The sequence below is a fragment of the Squalius cephalus genome, assembly GCF_949319135.1.
Source record: "Squalius cephalus genome assembly, chromosome: 11".
NCBI lineage: Eukaryota > Metazoa > Chordata > Actinopteri > Cypriniformes > Leuciscidae > Squalius > Squalius cephalus.
Genome location: NC_137132.1, coordinates 6831306 through 6847957, shown reverse-complemented (window position 1 = coordinate 6847957; position 16652 = coordinate 6831306). Strand labels below are relative to the sequence as shown.

General features: G+C 38.2%; 1 protein-coding gene across 1 annotated transcript in view; it reads right to left on the bottom strand.

Moving 5' to 3' along the window:
• LOC307167267 (NACHT, LRR and PYD domains-containing protein 3-like) overlaps positions 1 to 16652 on the bottom strand; it is a gene marked incomplete at its 5' end in the record, with an annotated part of 92982 nt that overhangs the window by 68606 nt on the left and 7724 nt on the right. The window contains one exon of the mRNA XM_079886253.1: positions 13374 to 15176. Coding sequence (XP_079742379.1) covers positions 13374 to 15176 — 1803 coding nt within the window. The remainder of the gene's footprint in view (positions 1 to 13373; positions 15177 to 16652) is intronic.

Below are 16652 nucleotides of genomic sequence, written 5' to 3'. Positions count from 1 at the left end.
TCATGTGTGAGAGTCAAATATGATCTTACTCTAATTTCTCCAGTTTACAGTGAGGATTCTGTAGTACATCAGACAGCAGATTCACTGATTCTCCTATTTTATTCCATGACAGACTCAGTTCTCTCAGGTGTTCAGGGTTTGATCTCAGAGCTGAAGTCAGAGCAGCAAAACCTTCATCTGTGACGCCACAAACCCACAATCTGTAGAGAACAATGACACACACTTCACTCTCTCAGTTCAGATCAGATCAGTTTAGCAGTGAATCCATTATTAAAGTCCCCATGAAATCAAAATTGACCCTATTTACTTTGTTAGCGCATATTACTAGTCTTGTGGTGAACAATTAATCCGTGCAAGAAAATATAAAAAAAAAAATTTTTTTACCATGGTAATCTTTAATCAAAATCTGAAAATGCCCCTCCCCTCTGCATTGGAGGACCTTCTCTGATGACGTAGGTTTGAGGAATTGGTTTGGGCAACGCTTAACCACTCCCCTCAAACCGTTAGTCTGTTATGAGCGAGAGATAGAGAGGAGGAGCGCTAGAGTAAAACCCTGCCCTCTGTTCAATATTCCGTTTCACTGGGAAATACGTCACAGCACTGGAGAAAAGTCGTTTGCAACTTCCGGTTCACGGGGACTTTAAAGAGAAAGTTCAAACTTAAAACACAAATTGATATGTTTGATGGATAATCAAATGTGTGTTTTTTCATTTTACAAAATTAAAAACAATACTTTAAAAAATGTCAATGCAGAAAGATTAACAATTAACAGTAAGAATGAATCCAGCATGTTCTTCATTTCTCAGTTCTGACTGTGTTGAGCTCGAGTCTGTTTAAAGTCAAGAGACTGAAATGTTAATTGTGTGTGAAAGTGTGTATTTCAGTGTGACTCTCAGTCCTGCAGTTTCATGTTATTGAGGATCAGCTCATATGTTCAATCATTTACAGCTCAATAATCTGAACTCACAGCAGCAGAAAGAGGCTGAACACTTCAAATATACTTTACATTGTGATTCATGTGTGAGAGTCAAATATGATCTTACCTCAGTATCTCCAGTTTACAGTGAGGATTCTGTAGTACATCAGACAGCAGATTCACTGATTTTCCTATTTTATTCCCAGACAGATCCAGATCTCTCAGGTGTTCAGGGTTTGATCTCAGAGCTGAAGTCAGAGCAGCAAAACCTTCATCTGTGACGCCACACTTTCTCAACCTGTAGAGAACAATGACACACACTTCACTCTCTCAGTTCAGATCAGATCAGTTTAGCAGTGAATCCATTATTAAAGAGAAAGTTCAAACTTAAAGCACAAATTAATGTTTGATGGATCATTAGATTAAGATCTATAATGTCACAAAACATGATCATAAAACATCTGAAATATCATTCAATGAGGAAAAATAATCTCTTATTTATACTATATTAAAATTCAATCTTGTGCAAAATCTGCTTTAATAAATGAGACTATTCACAACATAGGGTAGTTTGGTAATTTGGTGATTCTATAATTTAGGGTACACTGCATGTCCACTGATGTTAAATATACTTATACAGTCAAATTTCTTCAAACAAATTGCATTTTATGTGTAAACTTGCTTCATGAAATAACATCACACAGACAATATGTGCAATATATTCCTCATTTTGCTTAAAATGTGTCATTATGGCCCTAAATGTACAGTTTTGTCCATGTCCGATTTCAATGTGAGAAAGTTGAGGGTCCAAAAACATCCATTAAAATCATTAAAATAAATCAATTATTTTTACAATCTTTTACAAAAGTCTTAATATTAAAGGAAAATAATAGTTTAAAATATAAGTTATTTATTTAAATACTTAAAATATATTAATTTATTCGTGTCCACAAAATGTTGGTCAACTATGTTACGAACAAAACCTCCCCCAGCAACTCAAAAATGGTTTGTCCCAAGACCATGTGACCAGCACCATGTCATATCATTTTCCTCTGTGGAGGCCATTTCAAACACACCATGGTGAGTCTCCTCTCAGTTTTTTCAATATTTGATGTAGAAAAGCATATTGTCAATGGCCATATTATTAACCATCAACTATGTTATGTACATCGTCATGGCTAAATTTTTTTATTTATTATAATGACATTTTGTGTTGAATTCTTACATTAACCTGCTCAAAAAAATGACATGTGGTTAGCTAGGCTAGGTCCACCATTTCTATTATGGGGAAAAAATATGGAAATTGTCAACTAAGTTATGGTCAACTAAGTTACGGTCAACTATCTTTCAACTAAGTTACATCAGTGCTCTATGGCATATCATGATCATTAATTGTTTCTATGTTATTTATATGGACTGAACACACACACACACACACACACACACACACACACACACATATATATATATATATATATATATATATATACACACACTCACCTAAAGGATTATTAGGAACACCATACTAATACTGTGTTTGACCCCCTTTTGCCTTCAGAACTGCCTTAATTCTACGTGGCATTGATTCAACAAGGTGCTGAAAGCATTCTTTAGAAATGTTGGTCCATATTGATAGGATAGCATCTTGCAGTTGATGGAGATTTGTGGGATGCACATCCAGGGCACGAAGCTCCCGTTCCACCACATCCCAAAGATGCTCTATTGGGTTGAGATCTGGTGACTGTGGGGGCCATTTTAGTACAGTGAACTCATTGTCATGTTCAAGAAACCAATTTGAAATGATTCGAGCTTTGTGACATAGTGCATTATCCTGCTGGAAGTAGCCATCAGAGGATGGGTACATGGTGGTCATAAAGGGATGGACATGGTCAGAAACAATGCTCAGGTAGGCCGTGGCATTTAAACGATGCCCAATTGGCACTAAGGGGCCTAAAGTGTGCCAAGAAAACATCCCCCACACCATTACACCACCACCACCAGCCTGCACAGTGGTAACAAGGCATGATGGATCCATGTTCTCTTTCTGTTTACGCCAAATTCTGACTCTACCATCTGAATGTCTCAACAGAAATCGAGACTCATCAGACCAGGCAACATTTTTCCAGTCTTCAACTGTCCAATTTTGGTGAGCTCGTGCAAATTGTAGCCTCTTTTTCCTATTTGTAGTGGAGATGAGTGGTACCCAGTGGAGTCTTCTGCTGTTGTAGCCCATCCGCCTCAAGGTTGTGCGTGTTGTGGCTTCACAAATGCTTTGCTGCATACCTCGGTTGTAACGAGTGGTTATTTCAGTCAAAGTTGCTCTTCTATCAGCTTGAATCAGTCGGCCCATTCTCCTCTGACCTCTAGCTATTTCCTGATCACTCTATATTCAATTTCCCATGAATTTATGTGTGTAGTGTTTGATCATTTCAGATTTTTGAATGCATAAAGGATGATTTTACATCACATGTCTTTGTGAATTGAAAGTTTTGTTTGTTTGTTGTTAGTGTGCATTTCAATGTATTCTCTGTGGAATTATGTGCATTTCTGTACTGTTTAATAATTCTACATTTAAAATAAAAGAGGTTTTCACCGAAAGCAACTTTGCTAATTAAATTCTGTCTCATGAATAAAATGTTGTCCATGGTTAACAATATGTCCAGTCAACTAGGTTACTAGTGTCAACCGTGTGATTTTCATTGTCACCTAGGTTACACTTAGATTTTTAAAGTTAAAATAGCCAATATTGATGTTTCTGACATTTTTAAGCATTCTACTTATTTGCATAGGTTCGAGTTTACTATAACATCTTTTTTAATGATCAAAAATAACTTTAATGGAGATTTATGATGAAAAACATCCTGGTCCATAAGGACAGTTATAAACGCATTGCATGTTCATCTTTAAAAAAAGGTTGATTATGAAAATCCTTTTAAATAACAATTGTATGTGTGGCAGAAATAGACTCAAGAGCCTTCTAAATTGCATTTAATTTCAAGTGCAAGACTGAATTGAATGGTTTGTATAACACCCTGTTTGTCCGTAACATAGTTGACAAACTCTGAAGTAAAAACATGATTTTAATTTAAAAAAATGTAAAAACAGTTAATATTTAAGCTCTGCAGATAACAGATATGTAACACTGAATTAATATACTATATTGAGACACTTAATGTTCCACTGAGAAAGGACAGTGCTTTTGTGCTTTTTTGCTGACATGAAATGTACCCTAAATTAGAGAATGACGTAATATGTATGGAGTGTCAATTAGTGTGTGTGTGCGTGACTGCGTGTGTTTTTTTTCATTTTACAGAATTAAAAACACTTTAGAAAGTAACAATGCAGAAAGATTAACATACTTAACAGTAAGAATGAATCCAGAATGTTCTTCATTTCTCAGTTTTGACTGTGTTGAGCTTGAGTCTCAAAAAATTAAAGACAGGCTTTGTGCTTTCTGTTTGATGTCTCTGTGGAAGTTTTAAAGCAGTCTTAGCGGCGCTTTCAGAGTGCTCATAACGGAGAGCTGTCCTCTCTGTAACATTGTTTTTTGTGTGAAATAAATTTCTAAATAAATGCGACTTATAGGTTATATATGTTTTTTCTTCTTCATTGCGCATTTTTTGACTGATAGGCCTATCCTCCGGAGCGACTTATAAAATATGGTAAGTTATTTATTATTTTTGTGCGGCCCGACATTTGGTAAATTGGTAAATGTCCCATAAAGTCCCATCCTTTAAGCAGGGGTTGGGAAAAAATCAGCACCCCCAACCAAAAACCTCTTCCCGTGCCCCTGGATTCATGTGTGAGAGTCAAATATGATCTTACCACAGTTTCTCCAGTTTACAGTGAGGATTCTGTAGTACATCAGACAGCAGATTCACTGATTTTCCTATTTTATTAAATGACAGACTCAGAAGTCTCAGGTGTTCAGGGTTTGATCTCAGAGCTGAAGTCAGAGCAGCAAAACCTTCATCTGTGACGCCACAATCCCTCAGCCTGTAGAGAACAATGACACACACTTCACTCTCTCAGTTCAGATCAGATCAGTTTAGCAGTGAATCCATTATTAAAGAGAAAGTTCAAGCTTTCAAGCACAAATTAATATGTTTGATGGATCATTAGATTAAGATCTAAAATGTCACAAAACATGATCATAAAACATCTGAAATATCATTCAATCAGGAAAAATAATCTCTTATTTGCACAATATTAAAATTCAGTCTTATGCAAAATCTGCTTTAATAAATGAGACTATTCACTACATAGGGTAGTTTGACTTTCTTAAATCTATATTATGTAATATGTATGGAGTGTCAATTAGTGTGTGTGCGTGTGCGTGTGACTGCACATGTTTTTTTCATTTTACAGAATTAAAACACTTTAGAAAGTGTCAATGCAGAAAGATGAACATAATTAACAGTAAGAATGAATCCAGCATGTTCTTCATTTCTCAGTTCTGACTGTGTTGAGCTCGAGTCTGTTTAAAGTCAAGAGACTGAAATGTTGATTGTGTGTGAAAGTGTGTATTTCAGTGTGACTCTCAGTCCTGCAGTTTCATGTTATTGAGGATCAGCTCATGTGTTCAATCATTTACAGCTCAATAATCTGAACTCACAGCAGCAGAAAGAGGCTGAACACTTCAAATATACTTTACATTGTGATTCATGAGAGTCAAATATGATCTTACCACAGTATCTCCAGTTTACAGTGAGGATTCTGTAGTACATCAGACAGCAGATTCACTGATTTTCCTATTTTATTCCCAGACAGACTCAGTTCTCTCAGGTGTTCAGGGTTTGATCTCAGAGCTGAAGTCAGAGCAGCAAAACCTTCATCTGTGACGCCACAATCCCTCAACCTAAAAGAGATGAAAAGTTAAACACTATCGAATAGCTTTCCAACAAATTTCAATTCCAATATAATTTAACAATGAAAAATTCTTATCCAGGTTCATAGTCAAATGTTTCTATTTGCAACGTGTTTTTGCAGCGGTCAGAAATGTAGCCAATCACAGACATGTTTGCTGATCTCTTTTTTGTTCAGTGCCGAGTTTTTCACACTCGCGAATCCTCTCATTAACAAAAAGACAGATTTTCTTTATGCAGTGTAGACAACTTCATTATTTATAAAGGAGCTTTGTGAGATTGTGAACTGAGATGAGTGACAGTTTTATAATGTTTGTAAAGGGAGCGCTCTTTCGAGGCTATACATAATCCAGGGGTAGGCAAGTTCGGTCCTAGAGAGCTGCTGTCTTACAGAGTTCAGCTCCAATCCTGAAAAAAAACTCACCTGCCTGTAGCCTTCGTAATCCTGAAGACATTGATTAGCTCGTTCAGGTGAGTTTGATTAGTGCTGGAGCTAAACTCTGCTGGACAGCAGCTCTTTAGGACCGAACTTGCCTACCCCTGACATAATCCATTGAATAAAAGTTTCGTTTTTCTGCTGCTGAGGACCGATGGCCAATCACACGCTGCAGAACGGCATGTCAAAATAGATACGCACAACAGATTAATAGATAAATAAAAAAAATTCATATCAATATATTTTTGAAATTCCATCCCAAATATTTGCAAAAGTAAAAAAAAAAAAGTAAAGATTTGTAAATAATCTTAAATGTCTCATTGTACATTGCTGTTCTTGTTATGTAAGAGTCGTTGCTACACATTAAATCTGCACTTTACTAGAGAACCATCACTAATTTCACATACTCAGTGATTTAATTCTTAATTGTCAATCTCACAGTAAAATTAAAATATGAAGTTTTACTCAACGTTAAGCTAAACATAAAGTAATGTTTAATTGGTCTTCTAATAGTAACATTTTAATGTATGACTCTGCTATGTAAACTATACATCAAATGTTTTTTAGGAGATTTGAGCTACTTGATAAATGAGCTGTTTCTCCAGTTGTTTGCTTGGTCTTAATTTCTTTTATCATTTATTTTAAGTATTTAAATTCCTTCTTGAAGTGCAAGAACATTCAACTAGTAAACCTGAATTATTTATTCATACACACATTTTCTGACTTTGTTTGAATACCTGAAAGAATTTTACATTGTCACAGTTTAAAGGGTAACTAAACCCTAAAACAACTTTTTTTAGGTAATGATCTGTAAGACTGGGGCAGTATTACTGCTGTTCATTGATTCAAGTAATTTTTTTGACATTATGTAATTATGTACAGTATGTAATTTTTTCGCCGCTAGGGGTCGCTAACCTGTTTACAATAACAAAGGCGTAGTTTGATGACGCAACATTTGCCAAGAATTATGGATCTTGTCGTCAATGTCTTTATCATGACTGATATGAAGCAGGTCGGGATTGCTAAGAGACAGCTCAGCTCCACACACGACGCGAGTCCCGCAGATATAAAGGAATATGGACATTTCATTCTACCGAACTACACGCAAGTGCAGAATTACAACTCACAGGTCAGTTTATTAGACAAATTAAACTTGTGAGGTAACGCAGCGCTAGTTTGTCTGTATGAGACTAGCAGTAAGCTAGATCAACATTAGAATAACATACAGATCATATTCTAACATTTTATCATTGTTGAACTATATAACATTGATTAGTTTTATGTAAATGTGCTCACCTGTTTAATAAAGTACATGTAGGAGCGGTCGAAGTCTCGGACGTGGAGCTCTCATTTATAACTGTCTATGGGAGCTCTAGGCATCTCGAAAACACCGCGCTGATATTGATTCTCGTTAGGGCTGCACGATATGAGGAAAAGCTGCGATGTGCGATAACATTGTTTAATATTGCGATGACGATAACTTGCGATAAATATTAAAATGTGAATGTTATGTTCCCATGTCTTAGTGCTTTAATAGGTTCTTTGTGTGATAGGTCAAACGTTTATTACCTGCTTGGTTCAGATTACACGATTTTAGCGCGATTTTGGCACGATCCGTTTGACCTATGGGTGTCGTGGGGATTCGTAAACGACAACGGGCGTCGGGGCGCAAGATTCGATCGTTTCATCTCGTACAGTGTGTCTGGGCGACAACCTAAGGCGCGTCTGCGAAAGACTAGCATGTTTAATTTTTTAACGGTCCTCCACGGGTTGAGTATGTGAGCGAGAGTGAAGCCCCGTTCACACCGCCAGCGACTTTGTCGCTGTATGTCGCTATGTCTCTGTAGCCTACTGTGAAGTCGCTTGTGGGCGTTCGTAGTGCTGTCGCTAGGGATGGGCGATATGGCCTAAAATCCATATTGCGATATACATTGCAGCCTCTTGCGATAAGGATATATATCACGATATATAAATTATAATAAAACCATTTCAGAACAGGTTACACAGACCTTAAGGAAAGCCAAACAACTGCTAAATGTATTTTTTTTTTAAGAAAGAAAGAAACGTTGTATGTAGTTTTGAGAACATTTATTGTGCAAAACTGTAATTATACAACAAAATGTTGCAGATAAATAAAATTCACGTAAACTAGCTGCAGAGACTTTAAGTAGCCCTAATGTTTATATTATGGCTAGCAACTTATGAAACCCCAAATTCAAAATTAGAATGTTGTGAAAAGGTTTTCATAAAGCTGTAAGCCATAATCATCAAAATGATAACAAATAAAGGCTTTTATTATCTCACTTTGCATGTAGCCTAATGAGTCTATATAGTTTCACCTTTTACTTTTGCACGATATTCTAATTTTTCGAAGTTCACCTGTGCGTCAACTAAAGAAAATGCTTCAAGTATAAAAGTTTATTTACATTAGTGCCATGCCATAGACAGTAAAAAGTGCAGAAGGCACCAAATGTAGTTTTAGTTAGGCTATTTTCTTAAAGGACACAAAAGATGCAAAGAGCATGAACAACTGATGTCTTCTCAGTTAAAAAGCAACACAACAACGAATCTTAAAATCGGGCACACAGAGATGCGTTTACACCATAGACTGTAAATAATAGGTTTACACCACTATTTTGTGAATACGCGCTGGTATTCAGTGACGTTTCGTTTTGAGGTGGTAGAACAGATTAGTCGTGTGTGTTACCGAACTGTTGCCACACGCACTCTGTATAGTTTGCTGCTCGTCAGACGGCTTAAATCCGAACCAAGTACAAATAATGGATGTTGCACCGATCTTTTTCACCAGTTCCTCCGCGTTTCGCTTTCAGTCATGTTTACTCAAGATGACGACGAATATGATACGTTGCAGCCGGGTGCAGCTCGTGGCTCAAAATTTCGCGGGTAGATTGCGTCATCAACGTGCATTATCGCGATAGTGCAATAGAATTAAAATCTCTATCGTAGGCCAGTTTTGTATCGTTTATCGCATATCGCCCTGTCGCTCTAATGTTATTGGTAGACTGCACGTCTGGCCATATCTATACAAAATACCATCAGATACAACTATATCATTTTAATTTGACTTGGAGTTAGGCTAAAAAAAAACAGTATGCTGTTGGGAGAGTGTTTTTATATTACCACAGCAGTGGATTAAATCATTTAGCCTACTGGATTAACGATCGATCAATCAACAGATTAACTCATACTGTCATAAATTACTAAAACGTCATTCGAATTTGACAAATAATCAATTTTCTTGTCCCTATAGTCAACATTTGCAGGGGAAACTGTAAAATGAACTGCAGCAGTACTAAACTTAAACTTGCATCATAAAATTACAACACTCGAACTAAATGTGTGAATTAAACTCTCTGAGACTGTCCACAGTTTCTTTTCCATGCATCATTTTATTATAGCCATGTACTGTATGGTTACAGTCAAATCAACAGTGATGGATGTTACGTGTTGTAGACAACAAATCTGTTTTCTTGCCGCTACAAGCTAACATTTTGGAAGGAAAAGTCTAAATATAAATGGGATCAGTACATAAAATGCATAATATTAAAGATGAATGAGAAACAGCGAGTGCCCTGCGTGCTATCGCGGCTATTTAACTGCAGAAAATGGGCAAATATACTGGTCTTTCTGAGTTCACGAAACCATTCGGCCTCAGAGTCAGCACGACGAGCACTACTGTATGTACACAGAGACATATCATAAATTATTGGACAGTTTCTGACTGCTAAAATAAACTTCTCATTCATCTTGCCTCGGTCAGACGCTGCACTGAAGAGTGACGGATCACGTGTGCTCCACTGACTTCACTGCTATTGGTTGTCGCTCGCGAAAGTCGCTCTTCATTTGCATAAAGTTAAACATTTCTCAACTTTGTCGCGTCGCCAGACACGCCCCATCCAGTCGCCAACGGTCGCGACCGCGCGTGTCGCCGGAAGTCGCCCGCTTCTATGAAGGTAAAATGATGCCATAAAGTATTGCATGCGCAGGGTAAGATTTGTGAAAGTGTACATAAGATTGCAAGCGTAAATTAAATTTGCATGCGCAAGAGAAGATTTGTAAAGGTGTAAATCGCCTTTCAAGTGTAAGAAAAAAATATTTGCAGCATTTAACTGTTATTCGTAAGTGTAATTCATATATTGTGAAGCTGCAGCTTCATGCTAACGCAAAATAAATAGGATCTGTATTCCTCTGACTTCCATTTTTCCGCGCGAACACTTTTGGCACGGTTTTTGCGCTCAAATACGGCCAAAAGTATTGCAGGCCCGTGAACAGCAATTTGCGACCGAAAACAACAGAGTTAGGAACTGCAAAACAGATTCACTGCATAAAATCAAACTTTGTGTAAAAAATAAACTGTTGCAAATGTCTAAATGTGTGCATAGGGCAACAAAGTTCCCGAAATAACCCGATTTGTACAGTTGCGTCTTTCTTTTACCTGCGCTTCCAGTTTTGGCACGATTCTCGTTTTGCAAGCGCGAAGAGGAGGGCGGGTCCACCTTCTTCATGTAGCCAATCAGATGAGCTTCTCGCTGACTCTAGGTTTACTCTTATCTGATTGGTTCAATAAACACGCCAGTCACCAGAACACATCTTTATCTTCATTTGGCTCAGAAACCTTCTGGTTGCCGAAATGGTACTTTTAATGCACACATACATGTTAAATAAATAGATAAACAAATAAAGAAACAAATAAGTCATGATTGCTTAATAAGCTGTGCACCATAGGATGACTATATGAGTACATACTGAATTTCGAGCTGGTGTGTTAAAAAAAATTGTATCTGAACTACTGCATGCATAATTTCACCTGTCTACTGATTGGGGGATTCCACTATTATTATGTTACAATAATATTTTTTCGTGTGTTAAAGAGCATCTCTAAATTATGCACCATTTATCACCTGCAATGCCATCGTGTAACCACTAGATGGCTGTATAGCCCTATATATGAACATATCAAGACGCTGTATATTCCCTGGTTGCTGGGTTTTTATTCAGACATAATTAGTTACTTTTTGTCAAAGTTGAGTTTAAGTTGATTTAGTATCAGTTTTTCATTACAGTCAAATCTGGACACAAAGAAAGCATTTTGTTATTTATACTAGCTACATATAATAGCTTGATCAGTCACACGAAAGTAATCACTAAATCAGAATTAATATTGGCAGTGCGACCAAGACAATATTTCAAAATATGTAATTGAGTGTTAAATGCCACGAACAGAGACATGATGTGAAAAACACTGCATCAGAATTGTATTATTACATAAAGAATGGGTATTAAATGTTTTGATTGTAAAGTTTAACATCTGCTCAGTGGTGTAACTTTGCAATTATATAACATATCAAATTTCAATCCAGTAACGTTAACACCAGCTTGAAATTCAGTATGAATGTTAGTCAGCTTTAATCAGCCTAATGGTGCACAACTTATTAAGCAATCATGACTTAGTTGTTTCTTTATTTGTTTATCTATTTATTTAACATGTATGTGTGCATTAAAAGTACCATTTCGGCAACCAGAAGGTTTCTGAGCCAAATGAAGATAAAGATGTGTTCTGGTGACTGGCGTGTTTATTGAACCAATCAGATAAGAGTAAACCTAGAGTCAGCGAGAAGCTCATCTGATTGGCTACATGAAGAAGGTGGACCCGCCCTCCTCTTCGCGCTTGCAAAACGAGAATCGTGCCAAAACTGGAAGCGCAGGTAAAAGAAAGACGCAACTGTACAAATCGGGTTATTTCGGGAACTTTGTTGCCCTATGCACACATTTAGACATTTGCAACAGTTTATTTTTTACACAAAGTTTGATTTTATGCAGTGAATCTGTTTTGCAGTTCCTAACTCTGTTGTTTTCGGTCGCAAATTGCTGTTCACGGGCCTGCAATACTTTTGGCCGTATTTGAGCGCAAAAACCGTGCCAAAAGTGTTCGCGCGGAAAAATGGAAGTCAGAGGAATACAGATCCTATTTATTTTGCGTTAGCATGAAGCTGCAGCTTCACAATATATGAATTACACTTACGAATAACAGTTAAATGCTGCAAATATTTTTTTCTTACACTTGAAAGGCGATTTACACCTTTACAAATCTTCTCTTGCGCATGCAAATTTAATTTACGCTTGCAATCTTATGTACACTTTCACAAATCTTACCCTGCGCATGCAATACTTTATGGCATCATTTTACCTTCATACGCTTCCCATTGAAAATGAATGGTATCGCGTCGCTTGGTCGCGTGTAGTGTGAACGCAGCTTACGGCGCTGATCCACTTGTCCGACACGACTGTCGCATGGTGTCGCGACGCCTCCCCACATTGGTACGTTGAGGGCGTTTACCGCTATGGGCGTGGTTCTGACCGAGCGGGAAATGTAGCGTATTAGAACAGAGGACCAGCGAGAGACTTCCCTCCGTCTCCATATGCTGTTCTTCTATTGGATAGACGCGCCGCGTTTAACGGAATTCATTTGCATAAAGATGGGCATCGGCCAGCTTTTTGACGCGCAGCACTTTTTCAAATGAAGCGCCGCCTTCCCGGAATGCTTTGCGGGTGCGACAAAGTCGCTTGACGTCACCCATAGGAATATAGTGGAGCGCGGCGCGACAGAAGTGTCGCACGGACAAGTGGATCAGCGCCGTTAGCTCGTGTCGCCGGAAGTCGCCAGCGCTCCCTTGAAATAAATGGGATCATGTCGCTTTTTCGCTGCGTGTTGCTGGCAGTGTGAACGGGGCTTGAGTGTGCGTGAGCAACAGTGAGTGTGTGTGTGCGACTGTGCGCCATGCAGTGAGTAAGCGAGGGACAGTGTGAGTGTGTGTGCGTTTGCGAGTGAATGTGTGCGTGTGACGGCACGCGATGACTGGTCGGAAAGCAACGTGTAGACATGTTTCTTGTCCACGACACGACACAATTTTAGGAGTCAAAATCGTGTAATCTGACACCGTGACTATACACAAAAATCTTGTAATCTGCTTGCCATGGTCCATAATGTTTGAACGAAACAACAACAGCGTGCAAATAGACATTGCGAACACATCAAAATACTGACCACTGAACTCTAGACAACATCTGCAACACTGAAGATTTATGAACTTTTTTCCTAATGTTTTAACAGTGAACTGATTGTTCTGATACTTACTGAACTGATCTGGATTCTTTAATCACAGGAAGAAGCTTCTGAAGAACCTTTAGTTGTTCAGTTTTATTGTCTCGTCCAACAAAATCATTCATATTAAACTCGTCCAGCTTCTCCTCTGATGTCAACAACACAAAGACTAAAGCTGACCACTGAGATGAAGAGAGTTTGGCTTTCTTTATTCTTCCAGATTTCAGATACTGTTGTATTTTCTCCACTAGAGAACGATCACCCAGTTCATTCAGACAGTGGAACAGATTGATGGATTTCTCTGAAGAGTCAATGGTCCTGATCTTCTCCTTGATGTACTGAACTGTTTCATCATTGCTGTCAGATCTTCTTGTCTGTTTCATTATTCTTTGTAGGAGAATCTGATTAGACTCCACTGACAGACCCAGAAGAAACCGCAGGAAAAGATCCAGATGTCCATTTTTACTCTGTAGAGCCTCATTCACAGCTCTCTGATGCAGCTCAGATAATGACACATATTTAAATATAAGTGGAAACCAGTCCTTGACTTTAGACCGCGAACTCTGTTTGGTGATTTGGTCAAACACATTTATGCTGTTGTTTATATAGTTGAGATGTACATATAGAGCCGCTAGATGTTCCTGAACGCTCAGATGAACAAAGCAGAAGACTTTCCCCTGATACCAGCCAAACTCCTCTCTGAAGATCTGAGTGCACAATCCTGAGTAAACTGATGCTTCTGTCACATCAATGCCACACTCTCTCAGGTCTTCTTCATAGAAGATCACATTGCCTTTCACAAGCTGCTGAAAAGCCACTTTCCCCAGTTTGAGGATCAGGTCTTCATCTGTCACGTTCTTCTCATAGTCCTTCTCATGTTTGATGTTGGTCTGAAGGATCAGGAAGTGTGTGTACATCTGAGTGAGAGTCTTGGGAATCTCTCCAGTCTCTGCTTCGCTCAACATCTTCTCCAGAACAGTGGCTGAGATCCAGCAGAACACTGGGATGTGGCACATGATGAAGAGGCTCCTTGATGACTTCAGGTGTGAGATGATTGTATTTGCCAGACTCGGATCACTGATTCTCTTCCTGAAGTATTCCTCCTTCTGTGGATCATTGAAGCCTCGTACCTCTGTCGCTCGATGGACACACTCAGAGGGGACGAGATCGGCTGCTGCTGGTCTGGAGGTGATCCAGATGAGAGCAGAGGGAAGCAGATTCCCCACAATGAGGTTCGTCAGCAGCACGTCCAGTGATTTATTTTTGTTTGCATCTCGTAAAGTCTGATTCTTTTTGAAATTTAAGGGAAGACGACACTCATCCAGACCATCAAAGATGAACAACACTTTATATTTGTCTTTGGATATTTCTATTTCTTTAGTTTCAGGGAAAAAGACATGAAGAAGATCTGAAAGACTGAGTGTTTTGTCCTTGATCAAATTGATCTCTCTGAAAGGAAGTGGAAATATGAGCTGGACGTCCTGATTCTCTTTCTCTTCAGCCCAGTCCAGGATGAACTTCTGCACAGAGACTGTTTTTCCAATGCCAGCGACTCCCTTTGTCAGCACAGTTCTGATGGGTTTGTCTTGTCCAGGTAAAGGTCTAAAGATGTCATTGCATTTGATCGGTGTGTCCTCTGTTGCTGCTCTTCTGGATTGTGTCTCAATCTGTCTCACCTCATGTTCATTACTGATCTCTCCACTCTCACTCTCTGTGATGTAGAGCTCTGTGTAAATCTCATTCAGGAGTGTTGGGTTTCCCTGCTGTGCCGTTCCCTCATACAGACACTCAAACTTCTTCATCAGATTTGATCTAAAATTGTTGAGGACTTCATGGCTGTAAAATTAAAATACAGGGCTTAAGGGGGCATAATTATAACAGTGATTACTTGCTTAAATTTTTACTCTTATAATCAAAAAGCATGTCTAATTAATTTAAATTACTACGTATACAACTTAACATTTTTACGGCCATATGAAATCGGTTTTATTTTTTTCTATTTAATGGTTTAATTCAATTTTAATAATCAAGAAGCGTCTAATCCGGGTGTGAATTACACAATGGCCTTCAGGGGGGTCAGTGATTTTGGAGGGGGGGGGGGGGGGGGGGTATGGTGCAGTTCGCACCCTGATTGTACAATTGTACATATGTGAGTGTGTGTGCACCATCAACAAATTGACATATCATTTAAAATGTAATCGGAAAATAATTTACAATTCCTTTTATTTTTTGGCAAAGTGCTTCAAAACAGAGGTTTACTATTAAAATTAAAACATGGATGAAAAATTGTGTGATTATTCCTTAAAACCTAAAGTTTAAATTTGTATTATTATTATTATTATTATTATTACTAGTTAGTGCCCAAGTCTGAAGGCCCTATTGTTTTCCTAAGGATTATTTTTTTTTCTATTATTATTATTATTATTAGGGTCCAAGCCCTGAAAGTTTCTCCTAAGATTTTTTTTTAATTCTATATTGTTTTCTTTTTTTTTTTACAACTTCTCGGGCACTTTTGGGGCCCTTAACTTGTTCGAAAACTCTTGAAACTTTGCACACAGGTCAGAACCCGCGGCCATCAGAGCCGGGCTGAAACTGGTACCTGGGCGTGGCAGGGGGGCTCAACAGCGCTCCCTTAAATGGGGTCCGAAAATTTGGTCCATATATCATACATTCTAGCATGAATTAGTCTGAAACTCGGTACACATATACTGCCCTACAAAGGCAAAAGACCTTAAGTCGCTAGAGTGTGGAACTGAGAAAAATGACTTTAAAGATTTTTAGTTGTCCCGCCAAATTAATTATAGGTAGGACACTGGAAATCTGGCAAATAGATGTTTTAGTAATGGAAATTATATACATAAAAAAATCTTGAGCTCAAACTTGACTTTTGACCACTATTTTAAAGTTACTGTACTCTGCCTTTGTATTGTCAGCAAAAAGTGAGAAGTCATGCCAAGGCAAAAGGCAGTAACTTCCACATTATCAATATTTAGTTGCTGATCACCATTAACAAAATCATTATAGTAACACCTGTATAAAATCTAGTGATCATGGCATTTATTTTGTATGATTTACAATTATTTATAGCCATCTACTTATTGCTATCCTGTGCTTTGGTTGCATTCTGATGGCATTATTAATACATTTGACATGACAAAATACCTATTAGTCCAGCGTTGACTCGATCGACCGCGTTTAGGGCGGGGCTGAAGGCGAAGTTTTGGCACTCTGCCAGCTAGTTTGCCAAGCTTTAATTCTTGGTTGTATTCATCTGATACGGCAATGTGTAACGTTTTTCTGTCAACTCTGCAT